Source organism: Chlamydotis macqueenii, chromosome 1 (assembly GCF_036417535.1).
Source record: "Chlamydotis macqueenii isolate bChlMac1 chromosome 1, bChlMac1.mat, whole genome shotgun sequence".
Taxonomy (NCBI): domain Eukaryota; kingdom Metazoa; phylum Chordata; class Aves; order Otidiformes; family Otididae; genus Chlamydotis; species Chlamydotis macqueenii.
The window spans coordinates 89,102,678-89,130,310 of NC_141556.1; the positions used below are offsets into that span (position 1 = coordinate 89,102,678).

The window sequence follows — 27,633 nt, forward strand, 5'->3', positions numbered from 1 at the left end:
ATATTGTTCTTTAATTTGATTTCTGAAGTTTCTTGTATGTTTTTATGGGTTTAGAGGGTAAAATAATGTGATTAGGTCCTTGATGATGGGCCTGGAAAAGGTGCCACAGGTAGGGAGACAGTTCTGTGAAAGCAGAGTTTCGGTTTAAATCAAAGTCTTAAGAGCTTTTTAGCAGAATTTTTGCATAAAGAACTTAATTTTTCTTCTGATATTTCCATGCATTTGTTAAAGCTGTGGTTTTAGTCCACAGTTCAGAGATAACTGAAGTCTGGAGACTACTGATGGGTTTGAAGGTAAAAAAAGGAGTATAAGAGGAAAAAACAAAAAAACAATTCACCTGCCCCGCCCAAATCCTCTTTTGCTGCTTCACTTAAATTTAGCTTAGAATGGTCTGTGTTTCTATTAGAGATTCTTTAAGGTCTGCAAAGAGAAAGGGTTTAAAGTCACTGTGTTAGTGCAATATATAAATGAAGTAAAGAAAGGAGATGTGGATTCTCTTCTCAGCTGTCTCTGGCTTCTTATGGGAAATCTGTGCAGCTTTGTCACCTGAAGTAAACCTACTTCAGAAAGATTTTGTAAAGCTGTAGGCGTAACTATAGATAGTGCTGGTTATGGTCTAGGACCTTAAGTAGTTGCTGGAGGGAAGCTGAAATCCACTGTGAGGCCTTCAATAAAGTGGCATAACTTACTAGTTCTCAGGGGTAGAGAGCAGAGCTGAGAGTGTTATAATGAAACTGTCACTTTAAGGCTGTTTTGCATGTTTTGCAGACTGCTGTGCTACCTCCATTTCTAAAAAGGATTTCTGTTTTCTTGCAGCCACATCTTCACAAACTGTTGACTACAAGAATGAAAAGGCTGAAGCAGGTAACAAGTGAGATGTTGCCCTAAAACAGAGGGAGACGAAGGGAGGAATTAATTTTGCATGTGGCCTTTCACAGTCCAAAGCATACTAACGTGTTCTCAATGTAGACATTACCATTACCCTGTTGGCCTAGAAAGACCTGGTGCCTTAGGAACAGTAAACATTGCTGAGTAGATCACTAGATGAAATGTCAAAAAGACCTTGTGTTTGTTAACTAGTACTGGGCAAATACCTTCCTGGGACTTCAGCTTCCCTCTTGGTAGGTTGAGAATGATGCTGCGTGCTGTGTTCGCAAATCACTTCACTATCTGTGGAAAAAAAGCACTAAGCATGTGTGAGGGAACCCCTTTTTATAGTAAATAAGCAAATTACTCTTTTATGTAGTGTTACCTTTTATTTGCATGCAAAAGAGTGCAAGGATATTTTTGTAGTATGTTATCATGGGTAGGTGATCTTTGCTTTCTGCTGGAAAGAAACCATCAGGCAGGAGCAAAGATAATGAGATGCTGTGGCTTCAAAGCTTTGTTTGTATTGATGGCAAATAGATCTGAGCCTCAACACACTGGTTTAGAGACGGGTTGCTTACAAGCTTTCAAAATGCTAATTTAGGAGGTATAGCAAGCTTCCTTCCATAGAGAAGCACAATTTCTGGATCCAGTATCTTCCACTTGATTTATGCTCTAGGAAAGTCTTTTGACTGCATTCATCAGGCAGCTAAGCAAAGTCCCAGTTTTGTTTTCTTAGTACAGCCAGTGTAAATTTCAAGGAAATTCTAGGATCTGTATTTTTTTCCAGAAATTGTTTTTACTCCAGAGGGCTAGTCAAATAAGAACATTGTAGTTAAAGTCAGAATTTTTTTTTTCCCCCCAAGCTGTTGCACTGATCGTTCACTAACTCAGTCTTCTACCATTTTCCACAAGTAGCTGATAATAAGGAGGTGGGAGAAGGCAGAGGTTTTCCCTGGTAAAGGAAAGATCACTAATGATGGCAATAAGGAAAAGGAAACCCAGAAGCCCCTGGGTTTTGCTGCTTATTCTTCCTGGATGAATTGTAATGGGTGTAGAACAGCTGTCTTCATCTGAAGAAATAGGGGTTGTGTAGCTGGTGGTGAAGCTGTGGTGCGTGATGGGATTGGGTTGGGCCTTACCACTTGTGTAGCTATTTCCACATACATATACAGGACTGTAGGAGAAGGAGGTTTATTTTATGCCTGTCTTATGGAAGAAAGGAGGGAAATGTGCAATTCAGGCAAAAGAGTATCAGGTCCATAAATAAAGGTGATCTGATCAGATTCTAGAGGAACAAAATAAAATACTGTATTTTGTTGCAGTATAAAATGGGAACCCCAGGAAGGGGAGTGAGTGCACCTTTATGCAGTACACGCTGCAGCACTGAGGTAGCATGCAATCACTGCTGTACCCTTGGGAAATAGCAGGCAAGGCTGCGATGTTCTGTGAAATACGTGTACAAAGCAATTTTAAATAGGACTTCTGCTGGTAGGACAGTGGTATGTAACAATTCAGAGAAGGTGTGCTGCTGAGCTCTGGACAGCACAGGGCAATGGCCTATGCTAGTGTGGGGAAGAAGGAGGGGAGTGTGCTCCTGAGGGACTGTGGCTTTTCTCTGATCTCTTTTCAGACAAGGAATTCAACAAGGAGAACAATGCACTGAAAGATAAGCAGACAGTTAACGATGGTGTGAATCAGGTAGGTAAGTGCCTGTTTTATGGAGCAGTCAATGCTGATGACCGACTGGTCAAACTAGCCAGGATCCCTTGGAGCTGAAGGCTCAGAGTGACTTCTGCATAATGCTTCTTCATGGATGTATCGGAGGGGATTGTGCCATGAATGCTGAACACTTGTCCTCTGTGCGTGAGCTTCAGGAGCAGAGTTAACCAGCCTTCAGGCTGTCGTTAAGAGCAGAGCGAGTCTTGCATTTTTACCACCTTTGGAAATAACCCCAACAGAGCATACAGACTTGAAGGACCTGTGTTTTGGAGATTATTGAGGTTTAAAAAAGTAAACAAATAAAAAAAACCCTGCCAGAGTGAGATGAGAATACTGATCAAGTGGCAGTCCTTGCTGAAGTGCTGGCTTCTGGTCTTCTGATTACCACTACCTGTTGGGAGATCTCTGGAAGGGGGCCTCCAGTCCTCCAGTGTGTGAAGATGAAGCACTTAGTGAGGAGCAAGAGTTGATGTGACCAAGAGGAAGCTTTGCCAAGTGGTAGCTTGGTTTGGAGAGATTGCTGCTCTGTGAAATGGAGTCATGCTGTCCTTCATTGTCACTGGTGGAAAAAAGTACTCTGTGCGTGTGTGCATCTGTCTTTAATCTCCCCAACATCTGCTGGAAAAGCAACAGAGCAATTCAAGCAGTCAGGAAGATTTCTGGGCAACATCACAGACTTCTTCACTCAGGCTATCAGATGCACCAGCAAGGCCTTATGTGCAGCTGTATCTGCTGCTCACTAACAGAGAGGGACTGCATGGGGATGTGGTCACAAATGGCTGCCTTGGCTGTAGTGACCAAGAAACAGCTCCCGATCCTGAGAGGAGTGAAGAAGGTAACCATCAGAGCACAGGCCCTGCACTTTCAGAGAGCACATTTCCACTTATTCAGGAAGATCATAGGCAGGATCTCATGGGAGACAGTTCCAAAGAGCAAAGGAGCTTCAGACAGCCGTCAGACCTTTAAGGAAGACTTTCACCAAGCACGAGCACAGGCCATCCCCATAGTCAGGAAAAGAGGCCGGCAAATCAGAAGATCAGCTGGACCAAGCAGGGAGCTTCTGTCTAGACCTTCAGTGCAAAAATTGCTTCGACTAGATGTGGAAGGAGGTGCAGGCCGTGATGGGGGTTACCAGGCCAATGAGATTAGCTTCTGTTGATAGGTTATCTGTAAAAGAATAAATGAGGAAAACATGACCCTGTTACTGAACAGGGGATTGATTTAGTGATATCCGATGCTGTTGGAAGTATAAGCTAGATGAACAGACAGTGAGGTGGATGGAAAACTGGCTGAATGGCTGAGATCAGAGGGCTGTGATCATGGGTATGATTGGAGGCCAGTATCTAGTGGTGTACCCCAGGGGTCAATACTGAGTGCAGTCCTCTTTAACATCTTCATTAATAATCTGAATTATGGGATGAAGTATACTTTCAGTGAGTTTGCTAGTGATACAAAACTGGGAGGAGTGGCTGACACACCAAAGGGATGTGCTGCCATCAAGAAGGAGCTCGACAGGCTGGAAAAATGGACTGGACAGAACCTCATGCAGTTCAACAAAAGGAAGAGGATCAGATCAGAGATTTCTGGAGAAACTTTGGCCCAAACCAGTCCATATACAAGGGTTGCTACAAGAGCTGGCAGATGTCATTGTGAGGATGTTTTTTGTTACCTTCAAAAGTTACGATGGGGAAGATCTGTGACAAGTGGAAGAAGGGAAACATTGCAGCTATCTTCCAAAAAGGCTGATGGGTCCATCTGTGGAACTACATGTCACTCAGGCTTGCTTTCATCCTAGGGAGAATCATGGGGCAAGTCATCTTGGAACGTATTTCTGGTCACAGAAGGAAGATAGTGACTGGGAGCAAGCATAAATCAAGTTGACCGACTTGACAAGGTTTTGGTTTTTTTTGTTAAATGACTAGATCTGTGGATGAGGGGAGAACAATGGATGCCATATACCTTGACTTTAGCAAGGCTTTTTATGCAATGTCCCTCAGCATCGCTGGAGTACTAAGCTAGGTGAATATCCATCTACATGAGGTGAAAACTTGTTAGATTGTCAAGCCTGCAGGTAGTGGTTAATGGCTTGTACTCCACATTGATGCCAGTGGCAAGTGGAGTACTACAGAGGTCTGGTTTTTTTTGGAGACCTGGACAAGAGAGAGAAAACAGTGTCAATGATTTTATAGATGACAGTAAAATGTGGAGTGCATTCAATCAGTATGAGGGCATGACTGCTGTTCAGAGGAAGCTCAAAGGGAAGAGGCTTGCATGAACCTCATGAAATGCTGCAGGGCAAGTGCAGGGTCTTGCACTTGGATGGACCAACACCTTGCACTCATGCAGGCTGGGCACTGACTGGCAGGGGAGCACCTCTGCTGAAAAGTACATGGGAGTCCTTATGGACAGTACGCTATCAACAGTCAACAGTGCTCCCTGGCAGCAAGGAATGCTGATAGGATCCTAGGCTGTTTTAAGGAGTGCTTAAGGCAGTAGAATGAAGAAAGTGGTTATTTTCCATTACTTGGCACTTGTTAGATGACATGTACAGTATTACATCTAGTTTGTGGCCCATCCAGTGCTGGAAAAGTGCTGATAAATTTGAGCAAGTTCAGCAGAGCGCTGCCAGTGTGGTCAGGGGCTGGACTGCAGTTCCTCAGGCTGAAGAAACTGGGCTTGTTCCACCCCAGAGAGGAGCAGGCTTTCAAAGTACCTAACAGCAGCTCTCAGTACCCGTGGGGATATTGATAAGAAGGCTGAGCCTGGGTGTTTACTGAAGTGTATTGTCAGGATATCAAGGTGATGGTCCTAAATGAAGTAAGGGAGATTCTGTGGGGATATGAAGAAAAAGATTTCTGCCTCTAAGCGTAACTAATCTAGGACAGGCTGCATGCAGTCATCGTGGAGTTTCTGCCTTGGAGGTTTTTAAGACTGGAGAAAGTCCTGAGCAACCTAGAACTGAATGTTGACCTTTGATTGAGGAAGGTGTTAGGTTAGAGACCTCTAGGGCTCCCTGCCTGAGTGACCCTAAGTGATTCTGTGTGTCGTATGAATTGTAGCTGGTGACTCATCTCTAAGTAGTGAGACGCACTCCAGAGGACTGTAGCTGTCCTCTGATCTCTTTTCAGAACTCTCTGCCATGCAGAACAGCACCCTGACATCCAAGTGTGTGGTTGACTGTAGTGTAACTGAGGGAAGTGGTGGGGAGCTCTACTGGGGGCAAGGTGTTGGCTTTCTGGTGTTAGCTGATGGCAATATGTTGAGTTGTAGCTAGTAACTCGCTCTTACACAATGGCCAGTACCTTGAAGCTGAGCAAGTTAGGGAACTGTAGTTGTCTTCTAATCTCTCTTCAGACATTGTTAAGGAGAACAGCAGCCTGCTGGCTGAGCATGCAGATGACCATGGCGTAAATGAGGGAGGTAAGTGCCTGTGCTATGAAGCAATCTTTGCTTGTTGTAACTTTTGCCTGACGCTTATTGATGTGAAGTTACGGGTTGCACCATGGGTGCTGAGTGCCTTCTGTGCTTGGCCTTTGCAGGGTCTGGAAGGGAGCACGAGGACTGTGTGGAGTTGGATATGGAGGAGAGAGGGGAGGTGTTGTATGATGGCCCCTTGGGAGTGGGGGATGTTGGTCAAGGCTGCTGAAAAATGGCCCAGGTCTCAGTCAAATTACTCTTGATCCATCTGGGCCAGAGAGGGGGAGTGTTGTGAGCTCCAGCATTGTCTGAGTATTGCCTGTTGTCCTTGCAGAAGTGACCCAGGATGCAGAAGGTGAAAACAAGGAGCACTTGAGCAACTCTCCCAGCTGCAGTAAAGAAGGTATGTGAGGGTGAAGCTCCCTGTGTCTCCAGAGGGCGTGCAAAGTTGCACAGAGGCTGGGAGTGGCAGTGCTGGGCCAGGCTGTGCATGACCCTGACCCTTTTTTGCTCAAGTAGAAAACAGAGTGAGAATTATTAGGATGGAAGAGATGTGTGTGTGGTGGGCACATGCGTGTGTGATGTATACTAGGGAATCATATGTTTGTGATGAAAGTATTTAGAAGACTGGCTGATTTAGCCAGTTAAGAACTGTAGGATTAAATGTTACTAATATTCATTAATAACACACCTCTTGCTCATGCTTGCACTTTTATTTTATTCCATGCTTTAACAAGTGATAAAGGATTATAGTGGCTGAGGTATCAGTAAGGCAGTATGTTTTTGTGTCAGTAGATTTCTGAACTGCAGTTCTACCTTATTAGTTATGAATACTGCAAAAACGCAAATGTTTCTCAACAATTGTTTCATATTCCTTGAATTGGTTAGAAATTTTACTCAGGCATCAGTTCTGTATGCTGCATTTACTATGAGGGCATCATATGCCTCCATTTACCTCCAAAGATGTTTTGCTCTCATCTGTTTTCTATGGTATGTGTGCAGACCAGAGCATCTGTGAGGTCGCACACTTGCATCTTGGAGTACACCAACATGGAGAATATCGAAACTCAGATTAGTCCTGTCCCAGATCTGACAACAGAAGGATATAAGGGTTATCTTTTAATAAACTGCACAGGCAAGGGCTTACATTGGTCTGTCATCCACCCAGAGCATAATAGTGTTTCTATAGAGTTTTTCTAGAATAGAGAAAACCTATGGAATGCTAACTAGTTTCACTCTTGTTACTAATTAGTTTCATACTGTGATTCCCAAGAAGTATCAAGGATTGTAGGTTTGGAGCTGAGATCATTGACCTTTGGTTTATAGTGAAAAGTCTCACTGAGACATCTAAATCTTGTAAAGAATACCAAAAAAAGTCAAGCCCTTGCCAAGAGAGCAATTACTACACTCCAAGTTTGCCTTCCAAAGCACCTGGTAGTGTTGCAGAAGATCTTACTGAACACTTATCTGTTGAAAAACCAAAGTTCCTATCTGTGAAACAGGAAGGTTCCAGGCAGAATAGTTAAAGCTGTAGCATAGTGCTATATCTCAAAGTCTTTGGTCTTAGTGACAGCCAGGGGGTGGAGGTAGAAGTTATTTCCCCAACCTAGCAGATTCGGTGGCAGCATAGAGAAGTGAAATCAGCTGCCATCAATAATTGTAAATTTCTTGATTCCCAAGGAATACAGTTGAAGTGCATGATTTGCTTAGAAAGAATTTCTCTGGAGTTGTGTAAGATTTTTCAGAAGTAAAACTGTAGGTAAATATGTAATAAAACTTTCTCATTGCTGGTGTGTCTGCAAAGCTTACACAAATTAAGATGGTGCAGAGAACCGTTGCTGAACTTTGAATCCATCTAATGAGGGCAATCAACTTATCTGGATTTGAGTGACTTACTGTAATTTACCATAGTTCAAGCATGCTTTACTCTGACTCTAAGGGAGCTCTGTCTTCCCTGTGGATGGGTGAAAATTGTTCCACATAGACTATAATTTGTAGGATGGCTTGAGCCAATCCGGCCACTTACTATCACTAAAAGTGGATGTCTTGCTCTTTGGACCAGCTCTGATGTTCATCATCCCCCTCTGTGAGCCAGTTTACCTACCTCATGTACCAGGAAACTGACCCAGCATAGACTGTCCTGAAACAAGGGAACAGACTTGAACCAGGGCTGTATAGCTGGAAAGGAAGCTGTGGTATCTTGTAACAACTGAGTCAGATCCTGTTAGTTGCCAAAGAGTAACACTGAAGACCAAATGAAATAAGTCAGTGTGTCATTCCTGGCCTGTGTGACGTTTTGCTTTGCAAGGGCTACTTACTTGGCTAAATTGTGCTGCTACGTCCTGATTAAAGCCTTAGCATCTGAAATAGTTTTGTTTTTATGTCCTGTCAAGACATCAGATGTAGCTGTGCTTTCTTTGATGCTGTTTGCAAGCTGTGTGGGGACAGAACATTTTGCATGTTCTGTGGGGAGTGTGAAACCTGATGCTTATCACTGCAACTATAAAATTAATTTCATATTCAGGCCCTTTCACTGCAGAGACACAAGCAAATGGCAGCCTCCCCCAGGCCGGCTTCTTGGTCACGTTCTTTAGCTGCATAAGTCAGCTGTAGGTAAGGCAGTAAACTTGCTTGGATTTTAAGGATACAAATCATAAAAATACTCCAGGCCTATCCAGGAACCTTGTGAGAAGCAGACTAGGGGCATCTTCATTTTTCTCATTGTCTACAGAGATGAGTGCCATGTGTCACTGTGTGCTGCTTTCCTAGACTGTCTCCTGGCATCTTATCCTAGGTTGGAGTAACACTGGGCTAGAGACTAGTGGAAGGGACGGGTGGTGCTATCAAAATAGGAGCAAAGACTGGATGACACAGTGCCTTGGCACATCCACTTGATTCCCCTTATACTGTTGCTCTGTGTGCACCAAGACAGAAACACTGAGTTAAGTAGGCCTTGTTGGAAATCAGTCAGGTTAGAGGTTGATGCATGTTGCGTGCAGTGAGTTAGGTTAGGCACATAGTCTTGAACTTGCTGGAGTCTAATTTCCTACACTGTGACTTCCCTTTGCCTTCAGTTTCCTTGCTTCTCAAATAAGAGCTCTATTTGCAGTCCTCAAGAGAGAAAACTCCAAAAGCACCTGGCATTATTGTGTGGAAGAAATAGCAGCAGCGTCACATGCATGTATGGTGCACAGCTGATACTAAGATTATAGACCTGAACCTTTGCATAAAAGTGGTGTCTTAAGTACCTTGTTATCTGATACAAAGTCATGGAGTCAGAACAGTCTCGCAGATTACCAGCTGCTTAGCAGATGGCTGGCAATAAGTGATAAATGTTCTAATCTGCTCTAGTTGCAGAGGAATGTGCCTAACCATAAACAAACAATTTGGGTAAAATGGCTAGTGGCTGTCAGATGCCATGGGTCATGTAGCTGCTGTCATTTGATTGTTTTGGATCACGTGACAATGTCTTAATTCATCTTCATGCTCTAGTAGTATGTAAAGCCTGCTGTATTCTTGTATAACTAGTTCAATTTCTAGAAGAGAAGACATAGTAATTTATCTGTGTGCTTTTCTTTTTCTTTTGCTTCAGGTCTTAAATCACAAGTAAATAATTGCTTTGTGGATCAAACAATGGAAGAAAGGCGGTAGAATTCAGCGGTGAAGGAGCTGCTATCTTTTCTCTTGGAGGTTTTTGACCAGCACTGAAGTCATCCATAAAGAAGTGTTCCAAGATTAGCTGAGCTGTTTCTGATCACTGTTTTACTTTTCTCAGAAGGAACAGCCTCCTTTTCTGGTGTCACTGCATGAAGATAAATAGGCTGAATCATGGACAAAATCCTTTGTATTGTTTGGTGTCTAACTTCCTACACTGTAACTTCCCAGTTTTAACAAACAGTGCTCTACTAACACAAAATGTAAGAGCTAAGGCCTTTTTAATATTTATATTTAGAGATTTAAGAAAGTCATATCTATTTGCATGAATGTGGATGAACCTTCTTGATGATCAGCTTGTAGGTATGGGAAGGCTACTGTTAGGTACCCTCCCAAAGCCTACTCTTCTCCAGGCTTGAACAAGTGCATTGCCTTCAGCTTCTCTCACCGTACAAGTGCTGTGACCATCTTGGTAGCCCTCCGCTGAACTTGCTTGAATTTTATTGACATCTTCCCTTCTTGAAGGGGTCAAAACTGATGCAGTAGTCTAAATGCAGTCTAATGTGTGCTGAGTAGAGGGGGATAATCACTGCCCTCAATCTACTGGCTAAGCTTCTGTTCATACAGGCCAGGATCCTGCTGGCTGCCTCTGCTGGCTCATGTTCGGTTTGCTGCTTACTGAGATCCCCCTACTTCTTCTCAGCAGAACTGCTCCCCTGCCAGCCAGATCCTAGCTTGTATTGTTGCAAGTGGTTTCTCTTTCCCAGAGCTTTACATTTGTCCTTTTTTAATTTTAACCTGTCTAGGTCTCTCTGACAGCCCAGTACTTTAGTATATTGACTGCTTCTCTGCAATTTGGTGTCATCTGCAGACCTGATAAGACTGTACTTTATCCCCTCCTCCATAGCACTGATGGAGATGTTAAATGGGACTAGTTCCTACATAGACCCTTGTAGTACTCCGCTTGTCTCAGCCATCCAGGTAGAGTAGAACCTGTTAGCCGCTACCATCTAAGCACTGTCATCCAACCAATTCTTCACCTATCTATAGAAGCATAGAATGCTTTGGGTTGGAAGGGACCTTAAAGACTTATCTAGTCCAACCCTCCTGCCGTGGTCAGGGACATCTTTCACTAGATCAAGTTGCTCAGAGCCCTGTCCAGCCTGACCTTGAACAATCCCAGTGACAGGGCATTTACAATGTCTCTGGGCAACCTGTTCCAGTGTCTCACCACCCTCATTGTAGAAATGTGGTTCTTATCTCCAACCTAAATCTACCCTCTTTCAGTTTAAAACCATTGCCCCTTGTCCTGTCACTACAGGCCTTAGTAAAAAGTCTTTCTCTGTCTGTCCTATAAGCCCCATTTATGTATTGAAATGCTGCAATGAAGTCTCCCCTCGGCTTTCTTTTCTGCAGGCTGAACAACCCCATCTCTCTCAGCCTGCTCTCATAGGAGAAGTGTTCCATCCCTCTGGTCATCTTCATGGCTCTCCTCTGGAGTCACACTAACAGGTCCATGTCTTTCTTGTGCTGGGGACAGTACTCCAAGTGGAGTCTTAGCAGAGTCAAGGGAGATAATAATCTCTCTTGAGGGGCTGGCCACTCTTCTTTTGATGCAGCCCAGGATACAATTGGGTTTCTGGGCTGCAAGTGGATATTGCTGGCTCATATCTAATTTTTTGTCCACCAGTATGTCCAAGTCCTTTTCCACAGGGCTGCTCTCAATCCATTAATCCCCCACCCTGTATTGATATTGGGGATTGCCCTGACCCACATGCAAGATGTTGCACTTGACCTTGCTGAACCTCTTACGGTGCATGTGGACTCACTTTTCAAGCCTATCAAGGTCCCTCCTGACAGTATCCCTTCCCTCGTGTATCAACAGCACCACTCAGCTTGGTGTTAGCTGCAAACTTGCTGAGGGTGCACACAATCCCTGTATATATGCTGTTGATGAAGGTATTAAATAGTATTGGTCCCAGTGTGGACCCTTGAGGGACACTACTCATTAGTGGTTTCCACTTGGACATTGAGCCATTGACTGTAATTCTTTGGATGTGGCCATTCAGCCAATTCCTTGTCGATCCCACACTCCATCTAGTTCACCCATTCAAGCCATAATGTTTTAACTTGGATAAAGAAATTTTGATGGAGATAGTGTCAAAAGCCTTGCTGAAGACAAGATGTAAAAATACTGCTTTCCCCTCATCCATAAATCTAGATATTTCATCTTTATAGAAGGCAGTTGGGTTGGTTAGGCATGATTTACCCTTAGTTAAATGTATGCTGACTATTGCCAGCCATTTCCTCCATCACGAGCCCAGAAATGTGTACCAAGAGGACCAGCTCCGTGATTCTTCCAGGGACAAAAGTGAGACTGACCAGCCTGTACATCCCTGGATGACCTTCTGGTGCTTTTAAAAAAAAATGGATGCGCTTGTTCTAGTTTTCTAGTTTTTGTAGCCTAGTCAGGGACTTCTTCAATCTCCATGACCTTGTAAAGGCAATAGCATTCACATGACATCAGCCAGCTCTCACAGCACCCTTGAAAACATCTGATCAAGTCCCATGGACTGGTGTGGATCTCATTTTGTCAACTAATCTCTGCCTTCTGATAGTTTTTTCTTGAGCCTTTTGACTAAGCATGGAGCCCCTGAGACCTTATGAATGAAGACTGAGGCAAGGAACAGATCAAGTAACTAAGCCTTTTCTGATATCCTTAAATTCCTCAGTTCAGGAATGGGCCTGTATTTTCCTCGTTTATTTCTTTACAGTTAATGTAGCAGCAGATGCAGCTCTTGATATCCTTTGCAAGTCTAAATATAACTGAGCCTTGGCTTTCCTGACACCATCCTTATCTTCCCAGACAGAGTTCCTAAATCCCTATGTTGTAGCCTGCCCCTCCTTCCAAGTCTGGTAGAAGTAATTTTTGCACTGAAGGTCTAGACGAGAGCTCCCTACTTAGCCAACCTGATCTTCTGATTTGCCGGCCTCTTTTCCTGACTATGGGGATGGCCTGTGCTCGTGCTTGGTGAAAGTCTTCCTTAAAGGTCTGACGGCTGTCTGAAGCTCCTTTGCTCTTTGGAACTGTCTCCCATGAGATCCTGCCTATGATCTTCCTGAATAAGTGGAAATGTGCTCTCTGAAAGTGCAGGGCCTGTGCTCTGATGGTTACCTTCTTCACTCCTCTCAGGATCGGGAGCTGTTTCTTGGTCACTACAGCCAAGGCAGCCATTTGTGACCACATCCCCATGCAGTCCCTCTCTGTTAGTGAGCAGCAGATACAGCTGCACATAAGGCCTTGCTGGTGCATCTGATAGCCTGAGTGAAGAAGTCCGTGACGCTGCCCAGAAATCCTCCTGACTGCTTGAATTGCTCTGTTAACTTTCCTGGAGATGTCAGAAGTTACCCCATATGTGCCAGAGTCTGTCTATGAGTCAGAAACTTCCTCAATCTGTTCAGAGAAGCCTTTACCTTCTTCCATACCTTGATCTGGTGGCCTGTAGCATGTTCCAAGCATGTCGTCCTCCCTACTGGCCTACTGTGGGGTCTTGACTCACAAGCTCTCAGCCAGCCTGTCACCTGCTCTGTATCAGTGGCTCCAAGCCACTCTTTCAGAGAAAGGCCAGCCTCTCTTCTTCTCCCTCCATTAATTTCCTGTAGAGCTTCTACACGTCCACTGCAGTGCTCTAGTCATGCCCACAGTCACCGTGTCTCAGTTATTCCAACAATGTTGTAGTTATGTGAACTTGTGGAGAACTGTAATTCTTCCTGCTTGCTTTCCATGCAGTTGTGCGTGTACCTTCATGCCTCCTGCAATTTTTTTTTTTTATTTTTTTTTTTTTTGCTTCTGAGGTCTATTTTGTTCCTGTCACCCTGTACCCTTTAGTTTGGACTCCTATTCACCACTACTTAATTGTGGTTTGTGATCTCCCTTCCCATCATTCCTGCTTCAGCGCTTTCCTGATGAGGTTGGGCAGCCTGTAGGCAAAGATTTTATGTTAGATGCTCTGTAGGACATTTAAGCTACTCCTGTCTGCTGCTTCTGGTAGTGAAACCTAACAGTTAATAACAGTATGAGGAGCACAGGTAACTTATGCCCATATCCTGCCCTGTTATAGGAAGTATGGACCCTGTGGAAAACTTGAGATCTTTCCTTATTCCTGCATGTACCACTTAGACGTTTACTTCCACTCACACAATTTCCTCTGCTCTTTGCAGCTGCACTGCCGGAGTGTTCAACAGGATCTTTTGTTAAAGTTGTCTACCTTACCTCTACTGCTGTCTGTAAATATTTGCTCATGATTTATTAAAAAAAAAAAAACTTAAGATGTAAAAAACTTTGCCATATCTTTTTGTAATGTGTACCCACACTTTTTATTTAACCATAGAAGTCTGTAGCTGATCCTCAAAACAATTTTAACTCAAAGTGATTTATTTTATATATAAATACTTTTAATTTACAGCTCCTGAGGCAAGTGTCCTTCTCCATTGCACCTTCAATGAGTTTATCAGGATGATGCTGTCTACTTGTTAATAACTTTTTAACATTCCACACAAAGATGTCCTTTGTCATTTGTATTGTGGTAAGGGTAAACTTGTAGCTTGTTTTCCTGCTTGAACAAAGACTTGCTTTCTGTTATTGATATGATAAATAATGTCCGAAAAAATGATTGTTTGGAGGAACTGACTGAAACTGCTCCCAGAAGCTGTACCAGTTAATCTAATGCACTGCATTAATCTTCTGCAATTTGATACTGAACAGCATGCAAAAGTCTCACATAGGGTGTGGTTTTTAAAATTCCTTGACACCTCATATGATCGACTTTGTTTCCAATGCAAAAAGCATCAGCCTTCAAAACTATTAAACAGTTGTGGTTAGTTAACCGCAGTTAGCAGTGCTTTTTTAAATTGGTTTTGTTGTTTCTTTGGTTTTTATGATGGGTAGATTTTCTTTTTTTCCATAGGGATGTGAAGCCAGACATTTGGGAGAATAAATTAACCTGATTTCCTGCCAGTTTTGGTGACAGTATTTGCAGTGCCATTCCCCATGTCCCTCTCTCCAAGTGTCTCCTGTGCAGTAACTGAAGAAGAATAAACATTTTTTTTCTGTGAAAAATTTGGGTCCAGTCTTACGTTGCAGTGAATGAAAAAATAAATAATTTTCAATAGCAAAGAGAAGCAGCTCACTTGAGATGCAAACAGTTACTTCTGACTCCTGTATGACCTTAGTCCAGGAAATGCTGACTATATTCCAGGAAGCGAGCCTGCCCTCAGACACCCCGGAGTCCCAGCTCATGCTGATGTTGAGACCTGATTGTTGCTAATAACAGAAACTCACAGCGAGTAGAAGCTGCTGCTAAGTACTGGTGCTCACGAGACACATCACAGTTGATTCCTTGGTCCTCATTCCTTTTCTTTATACTAGTTTTAACCTACAGAAGCAGGGCCTGCAGGAGATGTTGCTCCTCATTTATCCCAGAATAAATGAGGTGAGAGCTTGAGTACTGGTATGGAACTAATTTTATGGATTTTGGATATCAAACTCAAACCACAGTTGTCAAGGCAACTTCATGTTGTGCTGACATGTACAGGCTAGCTTTCGGTTGTTTGCAGACACCCTGTCCTGGATCTAGCTATGCTGGTTGAAAAGTTACACTGTCCTCCCTTGTGGTTTAGCCTGAGTCATCACACTCTCCCCCTCCCCAGTGGGATGGGGGAGAGAAATTGGGAAGAAAGGAAAACTTGTGGGTTGAGATGAAGACAGTTTACTAGAGTAGCAAAGGAAAACTACAATAATAACAGAACATAAGGATACTAAAATATACTGTCGTAGTTCAGCCTTGATCGGGACCAGACTACGCAGTCTCTCTTCCGCTCCCCCCACCCTCCGAGAGAACAGGGGGGAGATGATATAAGGAAAAACGGCTTGAGGTTTGAGATGAGGACAGGGAGAAATCCTTAAAGTTACCGTCACGGGCAAAACAGACTCGACTTGGGGAAAACTATTCATTTATTTCTAAAACTAACAGGAGAATGAGACAGGGAACAAAATAACCTCCCCCCACCCCTCCCTCTTCCCGGGCTTAACATTATCTCTACTACCTTTCCCTCCTGAGCGGCACGGGGGAAAAGGGAGTGGGGGTCGCGGTCAGTTCATCACGTGTTGTTTTACGCCGCTGCTTCATGGTTGGGGGAAGAACTCCTCGCATTCCTCTCCTGCTCCTTTGTGGGGTCCCTCCCACGGGCCACAGTCCTTCGTGAAACTGCTCCAGCATGGGTCATCTCTTCCACGTGTGCAGTCCCTCTAGAACAGCTGTCCCAGCAGGCCCTCCATGGGCCACAGCCTCCTTCAGGCCTCCACCTGCTCCGGCATGGGGTCCTCCACGGGCTGCAGGTGGATCTCTGCTCCTCCGTGGACCTCCATGGGCTGCAGGGGGACAGCCTGCTCCACCATGGTCATCACCACAGGCTGCAGGGGAATCTTGGCCAGGAGCCGCATTACTCCTCCCACTCCTTCACTGACCTTGACCTTGGCATCTGCAGCCATTCCTAACAACAGGCTGGCAGACGCCTCTCAGGATCTTTTTTTACATCTTACTCACTTCTCATCTCCTCTCCACTTCTTGCAGCCAGGCTGGGCCGAGTTGGGCCCAGTCAGCTGCCCAGCGGGAGGCCAGAGGGTGAGGCCTGCAAGGCCCACAAGGCTCGCGCCTCCCCCTCTCTGCCCCAACTCAGCTGCTTCACATTATCTCCCCTTTTTTTTTTTTTTTCTGTTTTCCCCTTCTTAACTACGTTATCGCAGAGGTGTTATCACAGGACATTCTGCTACCAATTGGCTTGGCCTTGGCCACCAGTGGGTCTGCCCTAGGCCCGGCCAAGTCCCACTGAACAAAGGGGAGCAACTTCTAGCAGCTTCCTACAGAAGCTACCACCTTAGGCCGACCCTCACTAAACAAAACCAGAACATATACAAAATGAACAATGCACAATTTCTCACCACCCAATGTCCCAATGACCAATACGGCCTGTCCCGAGCAGCGATCATGGAAACAAAACCGAGTGGCAAGCAAAGGAGCGAAAGGGAGCCAGCAAGGTAGAGGCAACAATACCAGCAAGCAAGAAAAAGAGACGAGATGGAAAAATGGATGCTTCTCCTATGGGCAACCCCCACTTAAATACTGAGCATGAAGTTTATGGCATGGAATACTCTCTTTGGCCAGTTTTGGTCAATTATTCTGTCTGTCTTTCTCCCAGCTTCCTGCATCTGCACATTAGCAAGACTTGGAAAGCCAGACAGTGTCCTTGGTCTCATTAGCAACAACTCCTATCATCAGTGTGTTTATCAACGTTCTTCACATACGAAATCCAAAACACACCAGCTACTGAGAGGAAAATTAACTCCATCCCTACTGAAACCAGGACATCACTTTATTGTTGGTGCCCAAGAGCTAACTTCATCTGCTGGTAACACCTGGCAGACTGCAAGAAAGTGATGCATACCCTATAGGATACACTGCTGCTGGAACTGTTTGCAATGCTCTTCAAGCAGTAGGAGGTTAATTTACTAACACCCAAAGCAGAAAGGGAGAGATGAGCTTGTGTGTTCCCACTGTCTCTGGGTGTAGTTTGAACTGTGGTGTAAGTACAAGGAAGGACATGAGAAATATTTCTATGGACCCTGATGAGCATGTGAACAAAATTCTGAGGAGCTTTACCTTAGGATTGATCTCAAGGGAACCTTCCTCCTTAAAAAGTGGTGAGTAGAGTTGACCATGGGACACTGGAACAGGTTGCCCAGAGAGGTAGTGGATGCCCCATCCTTGGAAATGTTCAAGGCCAGGCTGGATGAGGCTCTGAGCAACCTGATCTAGTCAGGGATGTCCCTGCTCCTTGCAGAGGGGTTGGACTAGATGACCTTTGAAGGTCCCTTCCAACTCTAACCATTCTATGATTCTATGATTCATGGGAGAAATCAGTGCATCCTATGCCGAAGGATATATCCAAGTTTCTACTTTGTCAGGTTTTATATGACCCAAATATGAGACTTGGGTCAAAACGTGGGTATAATGCAGCTTCTGGTTCATCCCTGTTGCATATCTGAGGACGGGCCTCTGAGTCCCAAAACTTGTCAATTTTTTTAGAGTTGGAGAGACAAATTGTGCCTCTCTACTTAAAAAAAAAAACATTCCTAGCCTTATATATCACAAGTTTTTATCTCATTTAGACTCTGTTTTTCTCTTCTATCATACTGTTGGGTGTGTTTGCCATTCCTCTTCATTGGGGGATTCAGTGCTCTTTTTGAGTATGCATTTTTGATCCTTGTTTGGTTTCTGGGGAGAGAGGGGGAAAAGAGCATGATGAATTGGACCAGGAAGATGGAATGGAGGGAAACTGAGCAGTGAATGGTAGGAGGAGGTAAGTGCAAATAAGCTCCAGAAATTCTGTGTACAGTACTGCAAAACAGAGGATTTTTAGGATCCCAAGGAATCATCTCTGGAAATGCTTGTCTTATGCTGCAATAGACTACATCTTGCAGTCCTGGCAACAGAGGAGCCACATCTTTCCACTGATATCAACATTCCCCTACTCATTCTGGTTAAGAATTAAATTTTCAGAGCTTTCACTTCCGGTCGCAAGTTCTCAGTTTGAAGTGAATGTTAAGCTAACCTAAATAACCAATTTAAATAAACCAATCAGGGAAAGTCATTGGTGGTGATTGTGTCTGTCACTTAAGCCAGAGGAGCGTCCCAGGAAGACAACATTTGAAAAAGAGGTGAGAAGCTTAAGGTGCTGGAGTGGCAGCCTGAAGCTCTGTGTGTCCAGGTGGTGTTCTGCTGGGGCAGGGGCAGGACCTAGTATTGTGGAGGGTTATTCCCAAGTTCGCTCTGCTATGTGGAGAAGTGAGTTTTCTAAGAAAGGCCATTGATTCAGGGGGAAAGAAAAGGGCTCCTGAAGGTGGATCACCTATGGATTAGCTGATTTGCATTCAGAGCTGTAGGAGGCAGGTTGCTGCCCACTTACTCAGACAAAGGGCATTTGGTGAGTGTGGAGGTGGCTCACCCTGTGGGATAGTTTCTTGCAGATGTTTTCAAGGGTCAATAGCTTTTTTTGTTCTAGAGGAATTGGGAATTGGTAAAGACATGCGATGTTTTTTATTATCTTTAGAACATTGGAAAGAGGAGCCTGGACCCTTGTGGGAAATTATCTCAGCAGCATCGCCATGATTTAGGGTAATGCAAAACCAGCAGGCAGGATGGGCCTAAGTTTGGGTTTGAGAAGAAGAAAACTGTAAAGAAGTGCCTGTGGGACTTTGAGGTTGAAGGCCTGTATGGCTGAGGGCCAGCCCATGGGGGTGGGGGACTTGTAAAAAGGTGTTGTGACCCAGGGATGCTGCGGATCACGTTTCCTATTACACGTAGGCTGCTAGTGTCGTGTGCTTGTGTACTGGGCTCTGAGGACCCTTCTACTTCCTACCTCCACCACTTTTCTTCCTCAACAGCAGGAGGAGAAAAATTTCACCAAGGCAGCAGAATTCTACCACTGAGGAGTGGAGTGAGTTCCCTGCAGAGTTCTGTTGCTCAGGTTGCTAAATTACATCTGCTCTGAAGCATGCTCAGCATCCTGACAAAAGTTTTGCTGGCTTCCAGTGGATGTGGACCTGGTTGGTCCCTGTGGCCCATCTAGCAGGGAAGAAGGTCAGGGAAATAATACCTAATTTGTGACCGCTGTTACATGATCCTCAAATGTGTCAGTGCATGGAATGCAGCCAGACTATTTTTTTGTGTGTTGTACTGTTCTTTGGCTCCATGACGATTCTGAGCCATGAGTTTTGTTCAACAGCACGGGTTAAATGTGAAAGTCCTCTGATTCAACTCTGTAGTATATCAGCCCAAACGAATTTAATAGACTTTTTCTAATCACTGTGGTATCACAGTGGTAAAAAGGATATGGTGAATTGAAATGTTGTAATCGTAAGTGGTGTGCTCCATATTAATAATTATTTGTCATCTGGTTGTTTTTCTGTTCTCTCTTTCTGGAGCCAAATAGATTATGACAGATACTAATTGTAGTGGCAAAGCAAATACTGAAAGATTAGAGAATGCTGAATTCAAGACTTTCTGTGCAATCTTCCCTTGTTGCCCGTGTACTTAATCCATTCTAAAAATAGGCTGGTATTCTCAGCAGTTTCCTGTTGCTGGGAGTAAATGGATCCTGCTTCAACATTCCGTGCGATTTTTTGCAATAATTTTGTGTAGCCCCTGGCTTTCTCTTTTAGGGGTAATCGAAGATGTACTTCAAAAAGTAATTAACTTTCTTTCAGATGTTTTTGAGTTACAATGTTCACACCATAGCATCTGACCATTTCACAGACAAATTTTCTACCCTCTAAGAAAGATGGTGGTATAGTCCCCTTTTTATAGATGGAAAAACTGACACACAGGGAAATTATGACCAAGTCTGTCAGATGTGTTCACTGATTAAGGAGCATACATGACTAAAAGTCTTGGCTTTCCTGCATGCTTCTGTAGTCTTGGGACCTTCAGATGGTTAAGGTAGAGCTCCGTTCACCTGAAGCTGCAGCTACAAGCTACTAGCAAGATCTTTTGTTGCACACCTGGGGAAACAGGGAATGCACAAATAGCTTCAGCATGGCAATCCACGTATGAATTCTGTTTGGGTTCATCTGTGTGTTTAAGCAGAAGAGAAGATGGAGTTCCCTGTGCTCTTGTCCTCCCCTTCTGTAGAAAGAGAAACAGTGCATTCAGGAGAGAAGTTGTCTATAAATGAGCTGTACAAGCTGGTGCTTTGACTTGTTAAGTGAAGACCAACGATGTTTGGAAAACTTGCCCTTTGTGTGTGTGTGCAGATGTTTAGGGTCTGTATACGTGCATGAATGTGTGTGCATCTGTGTATTGTGCACTGCTCATACGGGGAGGAAAGTATGCTGAAGAGGGAAATTATTGGCCTCTTAGCACGCTGGAGCTTTTGGAGTAGAAAGGGTCTAAGTTACTACAGTATTTGCCAGTAGATTGGTGCTTGTGCTAGGCTGTGAACTGTTTGGGGTCCATTTTCCCTAGATGTAGTGGTCTCCACTTAATTGCGCTGGAGCAGATGTAGGGAGAGGGGTACTTTCTTCTGCTGAAACAGGAGGATAGTTAAAATCTGTGCAGCTGCTGCCCCAACACAGACATTTGGCCAGTGTCTACCTTAAATACATGTTCAGCTGAATGTTTTGGTTTATGTACAGCATGGGGGAGCTCAAACAGCAGTACAGATAACATCCAGTTCTTCAGAAAGGCATTTAACAACTGTAGGTTGTTTTTGTCTGCCTGCCCACCTCCCACCTACATCTGCCCTGTTTGTGCTGAGGATGTAAAATGTCAGCCTCACAGTTCAAGTGTGGCAAAATAGCAAAGAAAGGAATAATGGAAAGTCTCTAGTTGAGGCTGCCTCACATGGAACCACCTGCCATCAGCAAGAAAACATGGGTCTGTGAGTGTTCAAGAGAGAATTTGCTGTACTGTTTCAGCCCCTGTAAGACCCATGAAGATGGATATATCCCTTTGCCATTACCAGTCTTAGCCATTTTAAACTCCTGCCTTAGGAGCAGAGGGGTGTGTGTGTATATGGATAGGTGTGTGTTGTTACCTAAAAGAGCTGTAGGCTCAGGGGGGTGTAATCCCAATCTTCTGACAGAACTCTATTTTCTTTCATACTGTAGGTTCATTAACTACATGATACACTACATATTTTCTGTTGTTCACATACAAGGGTGCAGGTTCTTTAGGCAGAACAGGTGGAGGAGATGAGGAGGGAGTGTCACTTGGTATGCCAGTGACCAGCTGGAGTGCATGGACCTCCACCTGGGGATGGATGAGGAGCTGACCAAGAGCTTGGGGATCAGGATTAAAGGGAAGGCAGGGACAGGTGACATTATAGTAGGGATCTGCTACAGACCACCTGACCAGAAAGACTTAAGTGGATGAGGCCAGCTGTAGACAGATAGGAGCAGCCTCATGTTCACAAGCCCTGGTCATCATGGGGGACTTCAACTACCCTGATATCTGTTGGAGGGACCACACAGCAGGGTGTAAGCAATCCAGGAGGTTCCTGGAATGTGTGGATGATAACTTCCTTCTCCAAGTGATAGAGGAGCCAACAAGAAGAGATGTTATGCTGGACTTTGTTCTCACCAAAAAGCAGGGGCTGGTGGGGAATGTGACACTCAAAGGCAGCCTTAGCTGCAGTGACCATGAAATGGTGGAGTTCAAGATCCTGAGGGCAGTAAGGAAGGTGCACAGCAAGCTCTCCACCCTGGACTTCAGGAGAGCAGACTTGGGCCTCTTCAGGGACCTGCATGGCAGAGCACCATGTGATAAAGTCCCAGAGGGCAGAGGGGCCCAAGAAAGCTGGTGGATGTTCAAGGATCACCTCCTCTAGGCTCAGGAGCAATGCTTCCCAATAAAGAGGAAGTCAGGCAAAAATGCCAGGAGGTCAGCATAGATGGACAAGGAGCTCCTGGACAAGCTCAAACACAGAAAGGAAGCCTACAGAGCATCCAAGACATTGCCTCTGTGACAAGAGTTGTTTCACCCGCAGCATCATTTCTCTCTTCCAGCACATCATAAGGAGAGTAAAAGGATAGCAGTTTTGGCACCTGTTCCACCCAGTTTGCATAACAGTGGCATTATTGACATTTTGAATATATTTCTATATGTAAAAGGTATGTAAAATGTCAGACCTTTCAAAAGCTCTCAGTGATTTGAGGTGCCTTACGTTCTTAGCATCCAGCATTAGACAGGTGAATGAGCTTGCTTGGATGACACCGTCCAGAATCTGAACTTTCACAGGGAGTTGTGTTATCAAAACTGCATCAGTTATACCAGAGTAATAAAGTCATCTGTTACCTTGAGATTGGCTTAAAAATCACAGAAAACCTTAAAAAGAAAGATGAAAAACAGCATGGAACTGAAGTCCGATAGAAATAAATACCAGACTGATTCACGAAACTGGGACACCTTACTTGCAGCGAGTGGGAACCTGGATGCTGGCACTCCGGCAGAAACACGGTGGAGCTGGACACGCACCTCTTCCCTAGAAATGTTTTCCTGAACTTGACTGCAAGTTCATCCTCTGTGGAAACATTTCCAAGTGCTTCTCATAGGACCGGCCAGCAGGCACCGCTGTAGCCTCAGCAATTGCTTGGCTGCTGCAGCATCTGTTTGGCAAAGAGCTCGTCCAGGTCCCTTCCAGCTCCCTTCTATAGGGGGTGGTGTGGTTACAGCTCAAGGCACCAGTTCTGGCTGGAAAGCTCAGGCATGGCCCGAGGGGGCTGTGAGAGGGGCAGTGAGTGTATTTACCTGCTTCCTGACACGGGGAAGGGGTTGACACAAGATTTGTGCTTGGTTACTGCAAGCAGTTCTTGGACTTCTTCGGTGTTTCAGTACACCTAGACATAGCAATGAAGTGTTACTGGCAGGTAGTTGGTCAGGAGGGAGGTGATTTTAAGAGATTATTATTTAATACTCTCTGCTTGGAGGTTTTTGGAGGAGCTACCTGAGCGCATTTTCAAAGAACTGGGAAAACAGATTTCCTAAGGAAAGGCTTTTGCTTGCTGAATTGGATTTTAGCCCTCGGAGTGCCCAGTGACTTGCAATAAGGTGCCCTTGTGCAAACACAGTTTGTATACCCCTCAGCCACATCCAGACACGACCTGTTCTAGTGTGCTTCTTTCAATACAGCTGTGAACATCCCCCCTCCACCCTCTGGTCATACAGGTTTTGATCCCACACTATTAAAGCAGTGCAAAGCCTGCATCTTGCAGACTAGCTGTAATTAAATCTCCCAGCCGCAGAAGTAGTTTAAACAGGTACAGCTGGAACTGACTGAAATTCTTCTTTACTGCCTTCTGGGCTTAGGCCAGAGCAGGGGTCCTGCTGCCTCCCTGGAGCAAGTAAGGGAGGGAGCTGTAGGAAGAGGGCAGAGAAAGACTGTAAAAGTGACAGCTTTGTCAGCTAGAAACTGACTGAGTGACCTTTCTGTTCTCTGGACTGAAGTGGGACAATTTCCTGTGTGTCCTGACATTTGCTCCAGCCCTGTCCTTCTGCCGCTTTCTTCACCTCCGCTTCACTTCGTAATTGCCTTTTGCATTGTTGATTTACCCCACCCATCCCCATGCTCCTTCCCTTCAGCATCTCCTCTCCAGGGATTCCTCTACATCAACCTGGCCAACACAGGAGGCTTAAAAAAGAGAGCCATGGCTCTGCTTTTGTTGTGCAGTCCTTCCCATTCCTTTAGCTTGGGTCTGTCTTATTTGAGAGCTCATGCCAGTTACAGCTTCTGTTTGAAGAGAAGAAAAAGCTGTGAGGATCCTTTTTTTTTTTCCTTTCCTCCTTCCTGTGCAGATCTCCTGGGGTACTCAGAGTTTGACCTCTGTGGGTTCTCACACCCTGGCTGGAGCTGCAAGAGAGTGAACTTTTAAATAGCATGTAATTTCTTACTGATAAGTTGTGCGTCACTGTTACTGTGTTTATACAGTTGTTGCTTGCAAACAGCACTTTGTGAGTTTGACTTCCCCTCTGTCCCCTCTCCTCTGCCCCATTCTTGCACTCTTTCGTTTGTTCCTGGTTTTGTCATGATCTAGGCTAGACAGCCTGGAGACGTTTTAGGCTCCCAAAGACCTGCATTTCTAATGTAAGAAAACAAGTGGAAAAACACTTAATCTTTCCCTTGGACTGACATCCTACATCCCTCATCTATTGCAACAGCACATAATGGGCATAAGCGGCATTTCTTTTCCTTTGAAGGTCCTCTTGGGGGGGGGGGGGGTGGTGGGAGGGTGGATGAAAGACAATTCAGTCAGTAAAACAAGAAACCAAGAGGTAAGATCTCTGATTTCTGTCCTCAGAAATCTTCTGCCACTTGTTGGCTGTCTCACTCGGAGCTTGTCGCTTAAATTTTGTGTCAAAGTTTACCTCACTGTTATAGAATAGCTGTGTCTACATTTTCTCAGGCTCTTGCCTGCAGGGGGTGATTATGGAAAAGGTAACATTTCCCTTAACGGCTGAGCTGCAGTCGATTTAATTTGCAATTTATTACGAAAGAGTAGGTATTGTTTTACCTTCCTTCATCCCCACGCTGGGGGAATGGCACAGCAAGTTCCAGAGATAAATGGCCAGCCAAATAATTACAGGGCTGGCTCCTAGGGGTGGCTTGAGGATTAATGGCTTTTTGTACAGCACTTGGAGATCCTTAGCTGAGATGTGCTGGCACTGTGGACTGGAGGTGATGGGTACCCCCAGGCTCTGGCACAGGTCAGCACTGGAGGATATCAGATCTTTTGAAGCAGAAATGCAGCTTCAGGGATGTGGCTGGCCAGACACAAGAGGAGGTTAATGTTAGACCTGGGAAATGCTCCTAGGTGGGATAGGAAGGTGAGAGGGAGAGCCTACCCTTCAGGCTCATTGCTTTTAAACAGATGTGGCTGCATGGAAGAGAGACCTGAGGATCCCGTGAATGCTACTCGAGCCATCTTTCTATCAATCAGTGGTGTTCCGGCTGGTAAGAAGTCGCCAGTGCTCAGCACCATGGATATAAGAAGAAAACAGCTTGAATTGCCTTCTAATGCCAGCCAGAGCATCCTTGGTCTTTTCCCTTTGGGAACCCCTGGGTGACCTCCATAGGTTGCATTAAGCCAGAGCACTGCATTTCAAGTGTTTTGGAGCTAGTACACTGCAAACAACCACAACTCATCTAGACTGGGACAGTCACTGCCATTGTCACAAGTCAGGAAACTTTTCTGTCAGGTGTCTGTACTGTGTTGGAATCCCAGCCTGAATTTTACAGCCCTAGAAGGAAGTGCTGAGTACATTGCTGTTTGATCTTGCCGGGGAGATTTTCAGAGGGGAGGCTGTGCTGTGGGAAGCAGTGTAAGACACGGATGGATCCAGCCAGCTTGTGCTTGTTTGAATCCACAAGCAGCTGCCAAGAGCCAGGCAGTCAGGGAAAGTTCTCCCTGTCCCGTGGGAGGAGCATGTGCGTTTGGAAAGATCCTTGAGAGCAGCAGCTGTGGGTGGTGCAGGAGGGGAGAATTTCTCCCTGGGTCTCAGGAGTCCCTCAGGGTGGTGCAGGGAGCAGTCCAATGCGCCCAGCATCATCCTAAGCAGCAGGTGGTGGTGCTCTGTGACAAGGTACGGGGACTCTCAGGAGACTGAGTATGTCAGCAACTGCAGTGACCATGGGGGAACAGACCAGGTCAGGTTATGGCTGGGGAGTCTGCACTGTACAGATGCAGTAAGTCCATCCTTTGCTACTCATCCCATACTGCAGAGGAAGGGAGAACAGCTTATCTCCTTCCCTCTGCAGCACAAGGTTTCAAGAGAATATCCAGCATCTCTGAGCTACGGAACATCCTCCATTCTTTGTTGTCTTCCTGTAAGAGGCATGTTTTAACTTTCTATTAATTCAGTGCTCAGCCCACCACACAGCAACAGCACAGGTACAGCCCTTCATCTGCTAGGACTGCGCTCCTTGTGCTGAATATCCCCTCCTTAGTATCTTCATCCCTCCTTTTACGTTTGGTGATGCCATCAATCCATGCTCTAACTTCCTATCTTGCTAAACCAGTACTCTCTGCAGTACATCCAACATCTTCCTGCTAAAAGGCTTTTTAAATGACTGCTGGTAGTCAGGGACCTCACCAGTGTCGGTATTGTCCATCTAGTTGGGGAGAATTTTCTGGGGAACACACCTGTCATCTGATCTTTGCAATTTTCTTTTTTTCTCTTTGAAGCTTTGACTCCTGGTTATGGCTAATACAGATAAACGTGGTCATCCCCATCACCCCTGCCTCTGGAGAGCAGCACGCTGAAGAGGAATGAAAGGGCCATGGGAATGCTAAGCATCATTTTATTACTACGACCTTTAAGGAAACAGTGTGAGGATGGAGGAGGAACACAAGGAAGACACTAAGACAAGGCCACCCAGACAGTGCTTATGAGGGGAGAGCAAACCCAAAGGGATTTCAAGAGACAAACAGATGGGAGGGGAGGAAGATAGATGGCAATAGGAGACTAAGCAGGATGAACAAGGAATGGCAGAGCCACCTTCTTCCAGTTTATCTGGGGAGTGGCAGGAGCAGACCTGGGGTGCTCTGTCCATGAAAAAACAGCCTTCTGCATGCCACTCTCCCATTTTCCTGAAATCTCTGCTTTTGCTCCTCCAGGCAACCATTAATCTAATATTAAGCCCCTTAACCTCTCTAATTGTTCCCTTTCAGTGTCAGCTGGTTTCCTATTAACCTTTCAATCTCTCAGTAATGCAGTTACTTCTGACTCCAGCCAGCCCCGGCTCTTAAAGCTTTACCTCCGGCAGTGAATTTTCCAAGCTTTCACTTTTTTTTTCTCTTTCTTTTCTGTAATGATTATTACTGCTGTTAAGGAGCCAGTTCGAACCAGCCTCTAAGTGCACAGGGCTGAACCAGTTGGAGTCTATAAATAGCCCTTCACTAACCTTGCGCCTTATTTCATTAAGTTGATTGGCTCTCCACTTCATTGCATCTCTGTCTCTCTCTGCCCTCTCCATTATTGATGCTGGTTCTTTTGTTGCTATCTGAGGCACCTGCTTGTTGATAGCAGGGTTGATCAGTCCTAGGTTTTTCTCTCCCGAACAAAATAGCATTGTTGCTGGGGAAGCATCTCTAGAGTTTCATAACAGAGGGAAAGCAGGGGGTGAGGCAGACCTGAAAGAGCAAGTCAGAAAAGCTCCACACTGTGCTAAAGGAAATTTCATAGCTGAGCACCAGTCACAAGGACAGAGTTTGCCACCTATAGGCTGGATTTCTCCTGTGACACTCAATGCAATTGTACTTGAATGCAGTCTCCTGTGCAAATCCCATTGTGCAATATCAAAGCCAAGATGTCTGCCTAAGGACAAATGGAGCTGCAGTCCAAATGGAGAGTCCTGGCCTAA

At 45.0% G+C, this 27,633-nt stretch overlaps 1 protein-coding gene across 8 annotated transcripts in view; it reads left to right on the forward strand.

Annotated features, from left to right (window-relative positions):
- The window catches only part of CD58 (CD58 molecule), a 36,095-nt gene extending 9,439 nt beyond the window's left edge, over window positions 1-26,656 (forward strand). The window contains exons 7-11 of one of the 8 annotated variants that reach the window (XR_015260361.1): window positions 817-864; window positions 2,501-2,582; window positions 5,944-6,009; window positions 6,341-6,409; window positions 9,599-9,660. Coding sequence is in view for 5 of the 8 variants with exons in the window: in XM_086760966.1 (XP_086617092.1) it covers window positions 817-864; window positions 2,501-2,572; window positions 6,341-6,409; window positions 8,531-8,619 (278 nt within the window). In the remaining 3 variants the exon portion in view is untranslated. The other 7 variants (XM_086760966.1, XM_086760977.1, XR_015260359.1 and 4 more) reach the window with 7 other exon arrangements.
- The last annotated feature ends 977 nt before the right edge of the window (window positions 26,657-27,633 follow it).